General features: G+C 55.8%; 1 protein-coding gene across 4 annotated transcripts in view; it reads left to right on the top strand.

The window, feature by feature from the left end:
- Window positions 1–14,967, top strand: part of VAV2 (vav guanine nucleotide exchange factor 2) — a 231,062-nt gene that overhangs the window by 153,653 nt on the left and 62,442 nt on the right. For all 4 annotated transcript variants that reach the window (XM_024251692.3, XM_054519342.2, XM_054519341.2 and 1 more), the window contains 1 exon segment: window positions 5,937–6,005. In XM_024251692.3, the coding sequence (XP_024107460.1) occupies window positions 5,937–6,005 (69 nt within the window).

Here is a 14,967-nt window from a genome sequence, read left to right as displayed (position 1 = left end):
TGGCTCAGGGGCAAGAGTGGGGAGTGGGTGCTGAGGAAGCTTGGGGAGTGGGATTGGATGGGTCATTTGGGAGGAGGGGCTGCTGCCCAACTCGGGCTCTGCTGGGGATTTCTCTGCACTTGGCACTTGTGGTTTCTCTGCTTCCTGTGCGGACATCCGCTTCGTCCCCTTGGCGGTGCGGTGGGAAACTCCGCTTCCCGAAGCCAGGCACGAGGAAATGCATGCTCAGGAAGGCTCTACTGGGAGGAGAGGGATGCAGCCGCTCCTGGGGAACAAGGATGACTGCTCTCGGGACAACTTCTGGATAGGCTGTGGTTGGCCTTCTCTGCTTCTCATTCCCTGCTTTTAACGAGCAAGGCAACACCACAGGGCAAGGTGTGGGTAGGGGACACTAGGGGTAAGTGTGGGTAGGAAAATCAGCTGGTGCCTGAAGATGGCCTCGGGAGTGGGGAGTGGGGGGTGGAGCTAGGCCTTGTTGCAAAATGACCAGAGCCTCCACCCAACCCACCCCCACTGGGCTTTAAGTTACAACGGGGATGTAGCCCCAGAAACTCTGCGTAGACATTCTCTGTGCAAATGTGTGTCACACTGTTTAGTCGAGGTCAGTGTTTACAAAGTACCTACTAGGGGTGACTTGAATACCTCTGCGTGATCTCTTATAAGCTGTCCTTGAAAATACCTCCTCGTATAGGCTGGGCGCAGTGGCTCAAGCCTGTTATCCCAGCACTTTGGGAGGCTGAGGCAGGCGGATCACGAGGTCAGGAGTTTGAGACCAGCCTGGCCAACATAGTGAAACCCTGTCTCTACTAAAAATACAAAAAATTAGCTGGATGTGGTGGTGGGCGCCTGTTACTTGGGAGGCTGAGACAGGAGAATCACTTGGACCCGGGAGGCGGAGGTTGCAGTGAGCCGAGATCGTGCCATTGCACTCCAGCCCGGGCAACAGTGTGAGACTCTGTCTCAAAAAAAAAAAAGCTTCCTCGTATCTAATTTGAGACTGCCATTTCAAGGGGTAAAGAAAAGCCTGAGAATATATGACACCCACCCTTCTGTCCACTTATCCATCACCCACTAATCCCACCCACCAACCCACTCATTTGTTCATCCATCCACTCATCCATCTGTCTATCAGCCCACAAAGTCCAACTACTCTCTCTTCCATCTGTCCTTCCAGACATCCATCCATGCACCCATGAATCCAGCCACCCGACAACCCATTTATCTATCCTTCCATCCACCTACTTACCCACCCACCCATCTACCACTCATCCACCCATCCCACCAACCCAGCCATTTACCCGTCTAGCTACCCATCCATCCATCCATACATCCATGCACCCACCTAGCCAGTCATCCAGCCACATGCCCATCCATCCATTCATGCATCTGTTCATCCATCCACCCACCTACCCACCCATCCATCCATCCATCCATCTACCCATCCATCCATCCATCCATCCATCCATCCATCCACCCACCCACCCACCCACCGATCCATCCATTCATCCATCCACCCACCCACTCACCCACCTATCCATTCATCCATCTACACACCCACTTATCCACTCAGCCATCCATTTATCCCTCCATCCACCCATCCATTCATCCACCCACCCATCCATCCATCCACCCACCCACCCACGCACCCACCCAGCTAGCCACTCAGCCGTCCATTCGTCCTTCCATCCATCCATCCATCCATCTATACATCCACCCACCCACTTACCTACGCACCCATACATCCATCCACCCACCCACTCATTCATCCATCTAGCCACCCGCCCACCCATGCATGCATGCATCCATCCATCCACCCACCCACCCACCCACTTACCCACCCATCCATTCATCCATCCACCCACCCACCCATCCATGCACCCACTCAGCCAGCCAGCCAACAATCCATCCCCCGCCATCTATCCTCCACCCACTCATCCATCCATGTACTCATCCATGCTTTTCTAGCACCAGGCACTGTGCTAGGCAGAGGCAGACCCAGGCTGAGAGAATGATCAAGTCTTCCCAAATGCAGTAGGGCTTGGATTCAGCCCTGAAGGATGCTAGCACTTGGGTGAATGGTGGGAGGGCAGGGGACTAAAGGCAGAGAGCAGAGCAGGTGCAAAGGTCAGAGGTAGCATGGGCATGGAGGGCTGTGGGGAGAGTGGAGTGAAAGGGGACTGGGGCCTGGTGAAGCCTCCTCTATTCTGCGTATTCCTGCCCCAGTGGCCCGGCGCTGAGGCCCTGCACGGTCCCTGACAGGCTGCCTCCCTCTCCTGCTCTTCCCCTTCTGGCAGAGCCGTTGTTGGGCTGTGGCAGAAATTAATTGGATTTGCAACTCCATTCTCAAGGGGATTTGTGGCCTCAAATAGGGATCTTAGAATAAAAGTAGTAAAGATTTTATGGGCAGCAGTATAATTCTTTGGACTTTAACATTCCTGCTTTTATCTCCTCTGGGTTGGGCAGGTAAAGGAGATGACAGGAGGGGTTGAACAAGACACCAAATGAGATGCAGGGAAGGGAAAATTATGACAACCATAGCTCAAGGTCAGGTTTTTTAAAAGGTTTTTTTTTTTTTTAATTTATTTTTTTGAGATGGAGTCTTACTCTGTCACCCAGGCTGGAGTGCAGTGGCGTGATCTCGGCTCACTGCAACCTCCACCTCCCGGGTTCAAGCGATTCTCCTGCCTCAGCCTCCCGAGTAGCTGGGATTACAGGCGCCCGCCACCGCGCCCAGCTAATTTTTTTGTGTTTTTAGTAGAGACGGGGTTTCACCATATTGGTCAGGTTGGTCTCGAACTCCTGACCTCAGGTGATCTGCCCGCCTCGGGCCTCCCAAAGTCCTGGGATTACAGGTGTGAGCCACCATGCCCGGCCGACAAAAGGTTTTGAAGTGACTGTTGTGCCTCATTTTAGTGGGCACTTACTTTCTGTGTTAGGAAACAAGATTCCAAAATCATCATGGCGAGTGGGGCTCTTAGGCCCTAACGAGGCATCAGATGGCAGTTTTCTTGGGTAGCGGAAAGTGCCCTGAATGAGGATGATACTAGGAATACTAAATCACAGCTGCCATTGTTGGGCCCCACTAAGTACAGAGCATTCTGCTGTCCTACAGCTGCTCTTCCCAGCAGCCCTCTGAGAAGGCACTATTGCTTCCATTTTCCAGGAGGAGAAGGCTGACACTCAGAGAGGTTAAGTAGGTTTTCCAAGGTCACAGGGAGCAGGGGGTGAGCCTAGGGTTCACACCTGGGTTTGCCCAGCTCCAAAGCCTTTCTGCTCCTTTGCTGACCCAGGCTCAGCTCTCCTGGCAGGGCAGGTGGGTTCTGTCTGAGTTCCAGGACTGATGGAGGAGTAGAGCCCTGTGTTAAGAACCCTGCGCTGGGCTTCAGGGATAGGAGAGCTTTGATTGATGAGTGATGTCTGCCTGGGCACAGGAAAAGTGAGAGGCACGTGTGTGTGCTCACTCACTGTTAGGGTGGGTTTCCTTACAAAGTGTGAATGCATCTCTCGATCGGCTTAGCAGGGCGGGTTCTAGAAGTACAGTCCCCGAATGGCTGTCCTGTTGATAATCCAGGGTTCGATGGGATGCCCTGTTTCCCTAAGCTGTCGCCCACACTCAGTGATCAAATTTGAACAAGATCACAACCTCAGGAGTTTGGTATTTTCTCTTCCCTCTCTACATTCTGCATGAGAAAGCACGTTAATAGTTTGCCACGATGTCATTTTATACATAACATACTTTTATAGGAGATGAGTGGGGTTTAAAATTTTTTAACTTATGATGAGGACACATTTTCATAATGAGAATTTTGATTCTATTTTTCTTTATTATGGAAGTCATACCAATCATCACTGAAAATTTAGAAAAAGCAGAAATGACTGACGAGGTTGGAGACAGGGATGGTTGGATGTAAGCGAGGGGCTAGCATGGGAGCGGTGACGGCCCTGGGCTGGTCCTGGCAGCGGGGTTTCAAGCCTCCATCTCTGGGTCCTGAAGTCACATCTCAGCCTGGCAGAGCCTCCCTGGCTCCTGGCCCCCCACGTGCTCCTGCGCTTTCTGGGGTCACCTGCGTGTGGGCCAGTCCCTCCAGGTTGTGGCTCCTCAGCCCCACCCCCATCACCTGGGCGGGATCTGTGTCAGCGTGGGACTCTGCATATCACGGGAGGAGATGGATTCCTTGAGGGGCTTCTTGGCCGTGAATGGCGCTGTGTCAGCGACAGAGCCCTGATGGTGAGGATGTCGTGGCAGCCTCAGCTCTGCCTGTGACCCAGGGACACACGCCTCCACTGGGGGATGCTGCTGTATGGTGATGGGTGGAAGGAGGGAGAGTGGCTGGGAGGAGAGAGCTGAGCTCACCCACGCAGAGGTCAGGCCTGGCCGTGCTGCGCCCTTGGACACGGGCTTTTACCAGGAAGCCACAGGGGCACGCTGACCAATGGCCCGGTCCCTGCAGGTCTGTGACAGAGCCAGGTAGGACCCAGGCCTCCAGCTCACAGATCAGCGGACTCCCCCTGCCCTCCCACAGGAGCACAGGTCCCCGGCCTCTGGGTGGGGTGGGGCTGCCAGGATGGACCGAATCCCTGCTGGATCTCGGGCTGAGCAAATGTCAGCCTGACCCCAGGTGAGGAAGCAATCCCAGCTGGCATCTGGGCCCAGGCAGCCCCTCCAGCTGGGATCTCCTGTCCCATCCTTAGTGACAGGTTTCCTACCAGAACACGCACCCTGGGGCTACAGGGGGATGTTTGGTTTAATTAAGGGGCCTTTCGGGTCTCCTCTAGAGATGAGTGGATTTGGCCCATAGCGTTGAGCCAGCTGCAGCCCCCTCTCCTGGTGTTTGATCTGCCTCTCCTGCCTCTCCTCCCTCCCCACCCCTCCCTCCCCTCTGCCTCTCCCCCCTCCCTGAGGCTGGCCTGACATTTCAGCTCTGAGTAGTTGGCCTGTGTTGGCCTGGGCTCGCCTTGTGCAGGGAGGCCTGTAGACTCGGGGCCACACCCATCTGTCTGTCTGCAGCGGATGGAGCAGAGCGATGTTTTGGGTCCTGGGGGAGGAAAAACCGCTTCCTTCCACCCCTCCAGGTTCTTGAGCTGGTTTATGAATTAAATTGACATAAGACAGATGAGCAGGAGAAAAACAATTATAATTATGTACATATGCATGAGAGTTCCACAAAAATGAGACTCAAGAAGAGCCCAGATGATTAAAGTTTATGTGTGTATATATTTCTATACCATCATGAACTGCAGAAAGGCACCAGGGTTGGGGCGTCTGGGGGGCGGAGTGTGAGGGGGAGCACCGCCGCATTCCTTCTGGGGAGTCCCCATGGGGCTTCTGCTCCCTTTGTAGGAGGGGAGGCTGCGGATCCAGGCAGAAGGTCCGAGGGCTTTTCACTTTCGGGACTCTCTTCCTGACCTCAAGCCAGTGGCTGGTGGGTGGGGTGGGTGAGCCCCTACCCTCGGTGCCTCAGAAATCACCCCTCCCTTCCGGAGTCCCCTCCTGCTTCCTCTCCTGCAGGGACTGAGCTGGCAGCCCTCCCACCTGCTCACCAGGAGGTGTGCGAGGAGCCTCGTCTCCACTGTGAACCCCCTGGAAGTGGGAGGGCGAGTAAAGGGGAAGGCAGGTCGGCCGGCAGATGAACGCTTTCTGTAGCCCTGACCTGGGCCTCTCATCTTCCCACTGGACACCCGGAGCCCAGAGTGGGCATGACACATTCCTTGTCCCCTGGCGAGCTGGGCATGGGTCTCCTCTTGCCCTATGGCCCAGTTGGCTCGTCCTGTGACTCCGATCAGTGTCCGCGCACCCCGTGTCCTTCCAGAGAGTGGACAAGAGCCCCTTTGCTCCTGGCTGGGCCACACTGGGGTCTGCTGTGGGGTCCAGCTGGGGTCCCACTGGCCGGCAGTGCCAGGACCTGCTCACCTCCCTCTCGCCTTCTCTTCTGCAGGCCTTTTCCCTCAGAGGAGACCGCAGAGAATGACGATGACGTCTACCGCAGCCTGGAGGAGCTGGCCGAGTAAGGCGGGGAGATGGGAGGAGGGATGGAGAGGAGGGATGGGAGGAGGGATGGAGAGGAGGGATGGGAGGAGGGAGGGGAGGAGGGATGGAGAGGAGGGAGGGGAGGAGGGAGGGGAGGAGGGATGGAGAGGAGGGAGGGGAGGAGAGATGGAGGGGGGAGGGGAGGAGGGATGGGAGGGGGAGGGGAGGGGAGGGGGAGGAGAGGGGGGAGGGGAGGGGGAGGGGAGGAGGGATGGAGGGGGGAGGGGAAGAGGGATGGAGGGGGGAGGGGAGGAGGGAGGGGAGGAGGGGGGAGGGGAGGAGGGAGGGGAGGAGGGAGGGGCGGGGAGGTTCCTGGTGGTGTCCAGGGAGTCAGGAGGAAACATGGAGGCCACGTGCAGGCAGAGCTGGCCCTTGGCTCTTCCCACCTGGGCATCTCCTCATGATGGGTCACGGCGGCATGGGTTCCCATGCTGAGTGGGAAGGCAGGCATCTATCTGAGAGGCCTCAGAGATGAGCAGATCTTCATATCCCTTGTACATTCTAGAAGGCTGCCCAGCCAGTCTAATGGCTGGCCCGGGTGTTGGCTCGTTGCTCTAGCAGGGTCCTCTATGAGGGCTTGTCTCTGCGAAGCTGTGGGGCAGAGAGGGGGCCTGGCCATGCTCCCCAAGCCGGGTCCTGGGATGCCGTGTCGTGAGGGGGGAGCGGTGCTGCCAGAAGCAGAGGCCCCTGGAGCGCAGGCTCAGGGCACAGGAGTGTGTGGGCTCGGGGTTAACACGTGGCCCGGCAGGCACTGCCCTGCCCTGGTGGACCCGCCTCTGCTCTTCTCCGTGTCCACCTCATTCCTCTCTCTGAGAGGCCTCTGCTCCACCCAGGCGCTGCCCAAGCCTGGCCACAGCATCAGGGCTGCAGCCCTATCGGGACCGTGGGAATCTGTGGCCAGGGTGGGATCACGTGGCCTGCTCTGGGAGGAGGGGGGTAGGAGGAAGGGGCCTTACCTGCAGGCGAGGGACCTGGGCTGAGACCGAGCATCCTTGCCGGGGGCTCACGGCCTGGCTCATCCACCGCCCTCCCAGGCCAGTGGGAGATGGTGCCTTCGGGCGTCCTTGCTGCCTGGGGGCCTCTGGAGCTGTTTGACAGCAGCTTGTGTGTTCTTAGCTCAACTACGGTTTCTTCTGGGAAGACTCTTAGTGTTTCTCTCTCCCTTCGTCTTAGAGCACAGACTGAGAATGACAACCGGGAGAGGAATAAGAGGGGGAGCTGCGTGTGTTGAGCACCTGCTGTGTATGCTGGGGCTGTCCCTGTCTTACTGCTCAGCCCACATCCAGGGCTGCCTTTAGCTTGCAGGGCCCAGGAAAATACTTTCTGCAGGATCCCTGTGTATATGCACAATTCAAGTCATCCCCAAATCAGCATGCGGCACCACGCTGGCGGCCCAGTCTCATGCACTTCTGTAAAAGAAATTCCTCACCCACCAGCTGGAGTAGCTGCCACCAGCCCGTCCCTTTGATGCTGGGCTGGCCACGGGGTCCTTGGGAAATCCCACTGGCTGGACTCCCAGAGCTCCTCTGGACATCCGGTCGGCCCCATGTGGGTCTGAGGGTTGTAGAGCATCCTAAAGGGGAGAGGTGGGCACAGGGGCCACGCAGGTCACAGCCAGGCCTGGGGTGCCCACCTGGAGGCCACTGTCCACCCTGACCAGCCTCAGGAATCTGAGGGAGACTTCGAAAATTCCAAAAAAAAATGCTCACTCCTGGAATCCCAGCATTTTTTTGGGAGGCTGAGGCGGGCGGATCACCTGAGGTCAGGAGTCGGAGACCAGTCTGGCCAACATGGTGAAACCCTGTCTCTACTAAAAATATGAAAATTAGCCAGGTGTAATGGTGTGCACCTGTAATCCCAGCTACTTGGGAGGCTGAGGCAGGAGAAGCACTTGAACTCAGGAGGTGGAGGTTACAGTGAGCCAAGATTGTGCCACTGTGCTTCAGCCTGGGCGACAAGAGTGAAACTCCATCCGGGGGAAAAAAAAAAAAGAAAATTCCAAAAACGGCTCACTCCAGCATGCAGGCTCCTGAGACTGACTGAGGGACTGTCCATCTCAACCCTGTAAGGGGGGAGGAAACTGAGGCTCAGAGAGGGCAGGGCTTCTGGCTGGTGGCATGGCCAGAGGGAGGTCCCTGAGGGATAAGGCCCCAGCCCCCAGCAGAGTCTGCAGCCACCCTACTTGCTATGCTCAGAGTTGGAACATACCCCCCCCGTACCCTTCCCGGCATTCCCTGCCTTGGAAATCCTCTGCCACATCCAGGCCAAGGTGTCTCCCACTGTGTGAAGCCTCTTTTGCTCCATCCTGGCCAGCGCCCCCTCAGCACCCATGCCTCTGTTGGGCCTCTGGGCTGCTCAAGGGGTGCACTGTGATTAGGGGGTTAAATGCTTGTCCCCTGCCTATCAGAGGGTCAGACCCTGCATCTTCTTCCTGTCCTCTCCTGGTCCAGCTCTAGCAGGGCAAGCCTTCTGCACATGGTAGGACGCCTGTACCCACAGGACAATGACAGCAACAGTGGGCGGTGCTTATGAGCTTTTTTGGGGCTGGGCACCGCTGGGCTTCATTCCCTCACATCCCCCACCCTCAATTGCTCTGTGAGGTCTGTTCTGTGGTTGTCCTCATTTTACAGATAAGGAAACTGAGGTCCAGAGAGGGGACACCACTGGCCCATGTCACCCAGCTAGTAAGTGGCAGAGCCACGATTTGACCCTAACCCCCCACCACACAGAGCCTGTGCCCCCTAGAGCCTGGGGAGCTCCTGGCCGGTGTGAGGGCAAGTTCCTGACCTGCTGTTTCTCCTAAGTTACCAGCCTGAGGTTGGGATTCTGTGCTCTCCAGGAACATGCCTCAGGGTTTCTGGACAGTCAGCACAGGAGGGCTCCGGGACGATGGGGACCACATCGGCCTTGTGTGGCCAGGAACTGGCATGAAATGCCCACTCCGTAGGAGCCTCCTGGGTGTTCAGCCCAGGACACTTCCTGAACTACAGCTCCCACATGGCCAGGCCTGCCCCTGCTGGTTTATAGTGCACATTCAATTTAGAGGATTTCTGCCTGGAGAGTCAGGCTAGATCCCAGGTTTCTTTTTCATTTTTTTTTTTTCTTTTTTTGAGACGGAGTTTTGCTCTTGTCACCCAGGCTGGAGTGCAGTGGCACGATCTCAGCTCACTGCAACCTCCACCTCCAGGGTTCAAGTGATTCTCCTGCCTCAGCCTCCCCAGTAGCTGGTATTACAGGCATGCACCACCACGCCTGGCTAATTTTTGTATTTTTAGTAGAGATGGGGTTTCACCATGTTGGCCAGGCTGGTCTTGGGCTCCTGACCTCAGTTGATCCACCTGCCTCGGCCTCCCACAGTGCTGGGATTGCAGGCGTGAGCCACCGCGCCCGGCCAGGTTGCCCATTTTCCATCTTTCTCTGCCCATCCTGATTGTGACTGATCTCTTGAACCAAAATACAAGGTGGAATTCCTCTCACCCAGAAAAGCAGCTCTGGGGAACATGTGGCTTTGCACCGTCCAATAATGTTATTCCCTGACATTAAGACTGAGCCTCCTTAATCCAATGAGCTCTTTATGACTGCAGTTATTGCAAACGTAAATCATGAGTTCTAAGGAAGGGGAATGCATTTGAATCTTTAACTTGCAATTTGGTCCCAGTGGCTCAAGTTTAATAAATTTTTTATGTTGTTTTCCCCCTCCTCCTTTCACTGAAAGGCAAGATTTCCTATCCTTTCTCTGTGGACTTGGTGTGGATATTTAGCCATTATGGCAATTTACAAGACACAAGCACATGCCATTTCTTACCTGGATCCTACTTGGGGAGAGAATGTAGTTGTGAATTTTCAAAGCTGGAGCTGGGGAAATGGTCTAATCAGAAGCCAGGTCTATTAGTATTATAGTTTAAAGATTGCTTGAATTGTAAAGGAAAGAGGTTTAGTTGACTCAGTTCCACAGGGCTGGGGAGGCCCCAGGAAACTTACAGTCATGGCGGAAGGGGAAGCAAACACGCTCTTCTTCACATGGCAGCAGCAAGGAGAAGTGCAGAGCAAAAGGGGGAAAGCCCCTTATAAAACCATCAGATCTCGTGAGAACTCACTCACTATCACAAGAACAGTATGAGGGATATGAGGGTCACCGCCTCCATGATTCAATGACCTCCCTCCAGGTCCCTCCCACAACACGTGGGGATTATGGGAACTACAGTTCAAGATGAGATTTGGGTGGGGACACAGCCAGACCATATCAGCAGGCACAGGAGTGAGGAGAGGGAAGGGACATTTGGAGCAGAACGCACCTGTTCTTTGCTTTGGGCCCATAGCCAGATGCCCAACATGAGGGTCACCTTGAGTGTCTAAAGGACTCCCCTGGCTGCCCAGACCCCAGGCACTCTGCAGCTGTTTGGGGAAAGTCAAAGACTGGCTCACAGATGCAGCTTGTCTCCCAGGGAACCTGGAAATGTGGTTTTAGGAGACCAGCGAGGGGCACCGTGTGAGTGCCTGTGTGCTTTCATTCATTCACACGATCATCGTTCATTCCATCATCAGCTGGTTCCTAAACACTCTCTGTGTGTCAGGCTTGGGACCAGGAGCTGGAAACACATTAAGATGAAGACACATTTCCTGCCTCCCAAGACCCAGGCCCCATGGGGAGTGTGGAAGCCGAAGGACAGTTTCAGGGCAGCGTGGTGGGATTACAGCGGAGCCATGTCAAAAAATAAGAAGGGACAAACTAAATTAATCTTAAGAATGTATTTTATAGGCTGGGCATAGTGGCTTACACCTGTAATCCCAGCACTTCACTTTGGGATTGCTTGAGGCCAGAAGTTCGAGACCAGCCTGGGCAACATAGATCCTGTCACTGCACTCCAGCCTGAGCGACAGAGCAAGCCCTCATCTCTTAAAAAAAAATGTATGTTAGTTTTAACCCAGCATATTCAAAATATTATCTGGGTCACCTTGTGATCAGTGTCACAGATCATCCTTGGGCAGCCTACGTTTTGTGGTGCTTGCGCTGAGTCCTCTGATCTGGCATATGGAGCTTGCACTTGGGCACAGATCACTGCAGCTTGTCATGTTGTGAGCCGGACAGCCACACGTGGCCAGTGGCTCTGTGCCGGGTAGCACAGGTCTTAGATCCAGAACATCTTTCTGGGAGCTGGAGCCAGTCCCCTGCGTGGGCACGTGTAACACTGAAGTTATTTTCTCAAGTGCTCTAAGCTCGCTTTTGAGAGCTTTGAATAATGCATAATCAAATAATAAGAGCAGCTGGTTGAAAAAATTAACACAAAATATTGCCACTTAAAAATGCTTTATCAAGCAAAATAAGCCCAAATGGAGGGCCTGTTTTTAAATTGCTCTAATAATCAGTACCTTGCATTTGCATAATGGCTTTTCCTTGGCAGGCACTGCACTTCCCTTTTCGTTCCTGCCCTACTCTTGGGGGCCCAGGGCTAGATGCCTGCACTGGGGGGCTCCCAGCCTGGAGTCCGGAGGCAGATTTGTACGCAGAAGAGTGACATGCACAAGATGGCTGGCTGTGGGAGCAGAGTGGGGCTGGCGGAGTGCTGGGTCAGAAAGCAAGGAAGGCTTCTCAGAAGAGGTGACAGCCGGGCCTCAGCACCCAAGGAGGAGTTTGCTGAAGACCGGGACAGTATCCCAGCAGGAGGAGTTGGGCAGGGTGTGGGAGGCGAGGCTGGAGGGCAAGGTGGGGCTCCCCATCTGGAGGCGTGGCTGAGGGTTGTTCCAGCACAAGTCCAGCATAGTATGCTATTGTGGGACAAGGCTTGGTGTTTGTAAGGAATCAGAATTATGGAAGTTCCCCAGGGACTCACAGGGAGGATCACCTTTCCCCCAGGAAGGCACAGGGCCCACATCAAAATGCCTGCCGTGACCCCAACTTGGTGGCACTGCAGTGACAGTGTTTCTCCGCGCGGTAGAAGGACACCTTGGGTCAGCCTGTGCTGGCTACAGGGGGCAGCGCTGCTGGGTGTCCAGGAAGGTGGCCGCATGCCGGCAATGCCCGTGCTCAGTGGTCAGCCTCAGTGGTAGGTGGTGATGCCCCCACTCAGTGGTCAGCCTCGGTGGGCACAGCGGTAGGTGGCACATTGGCTTCTTCCTTCCAGCTTTGAGAAGCATCTCTCTGATTGCTCTGGCCTGGAGTTCCAGGGCCCTCTGTCCCCCTCCTGGCACTGCAGCCAGCGTTCCTGATTCCCATTTTCCGTTCACTGAGGCTGGGCGTGGTCCGCTGCAGTCTGTAGGGGGCCCTGGGAATGCTTCCAGGCCTCGATGGAGGAGGATTTGGAAAGGGCACCCGGATTGGGTGCCACAGAGCGCCGTGATGAGTGCGTCTTGCGAGGACACTGGTGCCGCTGTGGCAGGGTTGCTCTTGCCTGTCTGTGAAGCAGGCTGCACACCCCAGTCCCCAGCAGGGCCAGGCCACCTGCCTCTGCCCTCCCTCCCGTGGTGCAGGCAGGTCAGAGGCCCCCGAGAATTCTTAGGGGAATTGAAGGGACACGGGAGAAATCTGAAAGCTCTCACTCGGGACAGATGAGAGGCCAAAGGAAGGACGTGGACATGAGACCGAGATTTATTTAGCCACCGCTTCATCCTGTGTGGCTGGGGGAGGGGTGGTTGGACCTGGAGCCTCTTCCCGGGGTGTGCTGCTAGATGTTTGATGGCCAGCTGGTAAACATGCCCCACCAGGAGCATCCTTGTCTGCAGAGCAGGGTCCTGCGACCTCACAGGCTGCTGTGGGAAGGCACCCCGCTACTCCAGTGGCTGTATGAAGAGGGAGTGATCCCAGACACAGCCAGGCTCTGTCAGGTACTGCATGTCCTCCTGGCTTCTCCCCAGAGAGCATCTGAGCAGGAGCATCCTTGAAGGGAGAGCTGTCCCTGAGTACCAGCCAGGAGGGAGATTCTGGGGTCAGGGCTCTGGGCGAGGGCTTGGATGTGAGGCTGCAGCTGCTGGCTGCTTTAGTGTGGCGGGTCACCAGGGCCCGAGGTCTAGCTGGCCTTTCCTTTCCTTTCAAGGGGCTGCTTCTCTGGGCAAGTTAAATGCCACTCAGGGCCTCAGTTTCCCAGTCTCTGAAACGAAAGCATCCACCCAGATGGTCTGTGAATCCCACTGAGCTCGACGAATCCACAATTTTATGATTTAGGAGCCTGCTTTGCATAACACTGGTTTCACTTTCCTGGGAGTTGAAGTGATTTTCAGGATTAAACAAATGTGATGGTGACACGGCAGGGAATGTAATTGATCCGCGAATGTGGAGCTGCATGCTTTATTGCATCGTAAACTGACTGCAGCTTTAAATGTGCCGTGTTAGCGTCGTTGGGATAATTTTTTAGAGTGCATTAAATGTAGAAGGAGTTTCTGGTGTCAAGGAGGTTTGGACGTCTTCTTTCTACCTGGGGAGTGAGTGGGAGCTGCCTGCTGGCAGCGACCTGGGAGGGGAGAGGCCACGCTTCTCCCATTGGATCCTGCCCTGGGGCCTTGGACACTGTGCTGTGCCCTTTGTCTGCAGGGGTACAAGGAGTGAGGAACAAATCGCTGTCCTCTGTGGCCCACCCTCTCCGCCATTGTCCTCACCCGGCCCACCTCTCCCAAAGGAAGTTTGTTTAGATACCATCTCCTGAGCTCATGTTGTTCATCTTCACTCCGGGAGGTCTGCGTTGTGGAGGACGCGTGAGTGTGGAGCCCGAGTTGAGCTGGGAGAGGCTGAGTTTGGGATGCCTTATGTTCACCCCAGAGGATTGTTTTTCCAAAGGCGACAAGTTTGAAAGCAGACTCCACGAAAACGGCCCCACGAGAAACAAGCAAATGAATCCAGCCCTGTCAGACAGCCCCCGGCCCCAGGCACATGCAAAGCCTGCCCTGGTCTGAAGGAGGCCGGAATGAAGCCCGCTTCCCCAGCGGAGGTGTTGACAGGCGTCCCCCCGTCCCTCCCTGGTGGCCCAAGGCTCGTGCGGGGATGGAGGGGAGGCTGGAGGGACAGAAGACAGGTGGGGTTTCTTAAGGTGGGTGATGGCCGGGACAGAAAGGCCTTTGCCCCCCTGCCCCCTCCCCGCCAGGTCCTTCATCGACAAGGACACCTGGCTGGACCGTGGCATCGTCTGCTTGGAGCTGCCTCCCTGCTGGCCGTGGTGCCTCATTTGCACAACAGACCCTTTAAGACTGCGTGCTCCGCCCCACGTGGGCTTTTCCTTGGCCGTGTGTGGCTCCCTCAAATGCTGCCAAGGGTCTGTTGCTCCTTGGTGTGACTCTGTGCAGCCAGGCCTCTGTGGGGACTGGCAGAATGGAGTGAATGAAGCCAGCGTCCCCAGAGGGTGCCTCTGTCAAGATGCTTCCAGTTGCATCTCGCTGAGCACTGCAGGCCGGGCCCTGAGCCCTCTCGCTGGACAGGAAGGAGACGGGACTCTGAGAGAGGAAGGCACCTGGTCAGGGTCGCACAGAACTAACTAGGGGGCAGTGCTGCAATTTGAGCCCAGCTCTGTCTCTCCAAGGGTCATTGTCAGACCACCCCTCCCTAACCCCAGGGGTGGCTAAAAGAGCCCTCCCTGCCCCACAGACCTGGGACCTGGGACCCTGTTTGGGCCCCTGCACTTCTCACTCTTGAGGCTCCTCTACCTCCCACATGTGCTATCCAGGCAGCAGCCTCTGGGGGCAGACCCTGCAGGAGGGCAGGAAGGCTTCCTGGAGGAGGTGTTCATTTTGAAGAGTGTGTAGGATTTGCCAAAGTGTGATTTAGGAAACCTGCTCTTCCCCCCTGTGCCAGGCCAGTCACTGCCTTGTTTTGGACTGGAGTTTTAAGAGTGTCTGGGTCTCTTCTGTGTCTGTTCTCAGGAACTGAGGGCCGTTTTGGGCTGGGGTTTTAGGAGGGTCCCGGTCTCTGCTGTGTCTGTTCTCGGGAACTGAGGGCCGGTGGACCTGGTTCGGTG

The sequence above is a fragment of the Pongo abelii genome, chromosome 13 (genome assembly GCF_028885655.2).
Source record: "Pongo abelii isolate AG06213 chromosome 13, NHGRI_mPonAbe1-v2.0_pri, whole genome shotgun sequence".
In the NCBI taxonomy this organism is placed as follows: domain Eukaryota; kingdom Metazoa; phylum Chordata; class Mammalia; order Primates; family Hominidae; genus Pongo; species Pongo abelii.
This window is presented reverse-complemented; position numbering and strand designations above follow the sequence as displayed.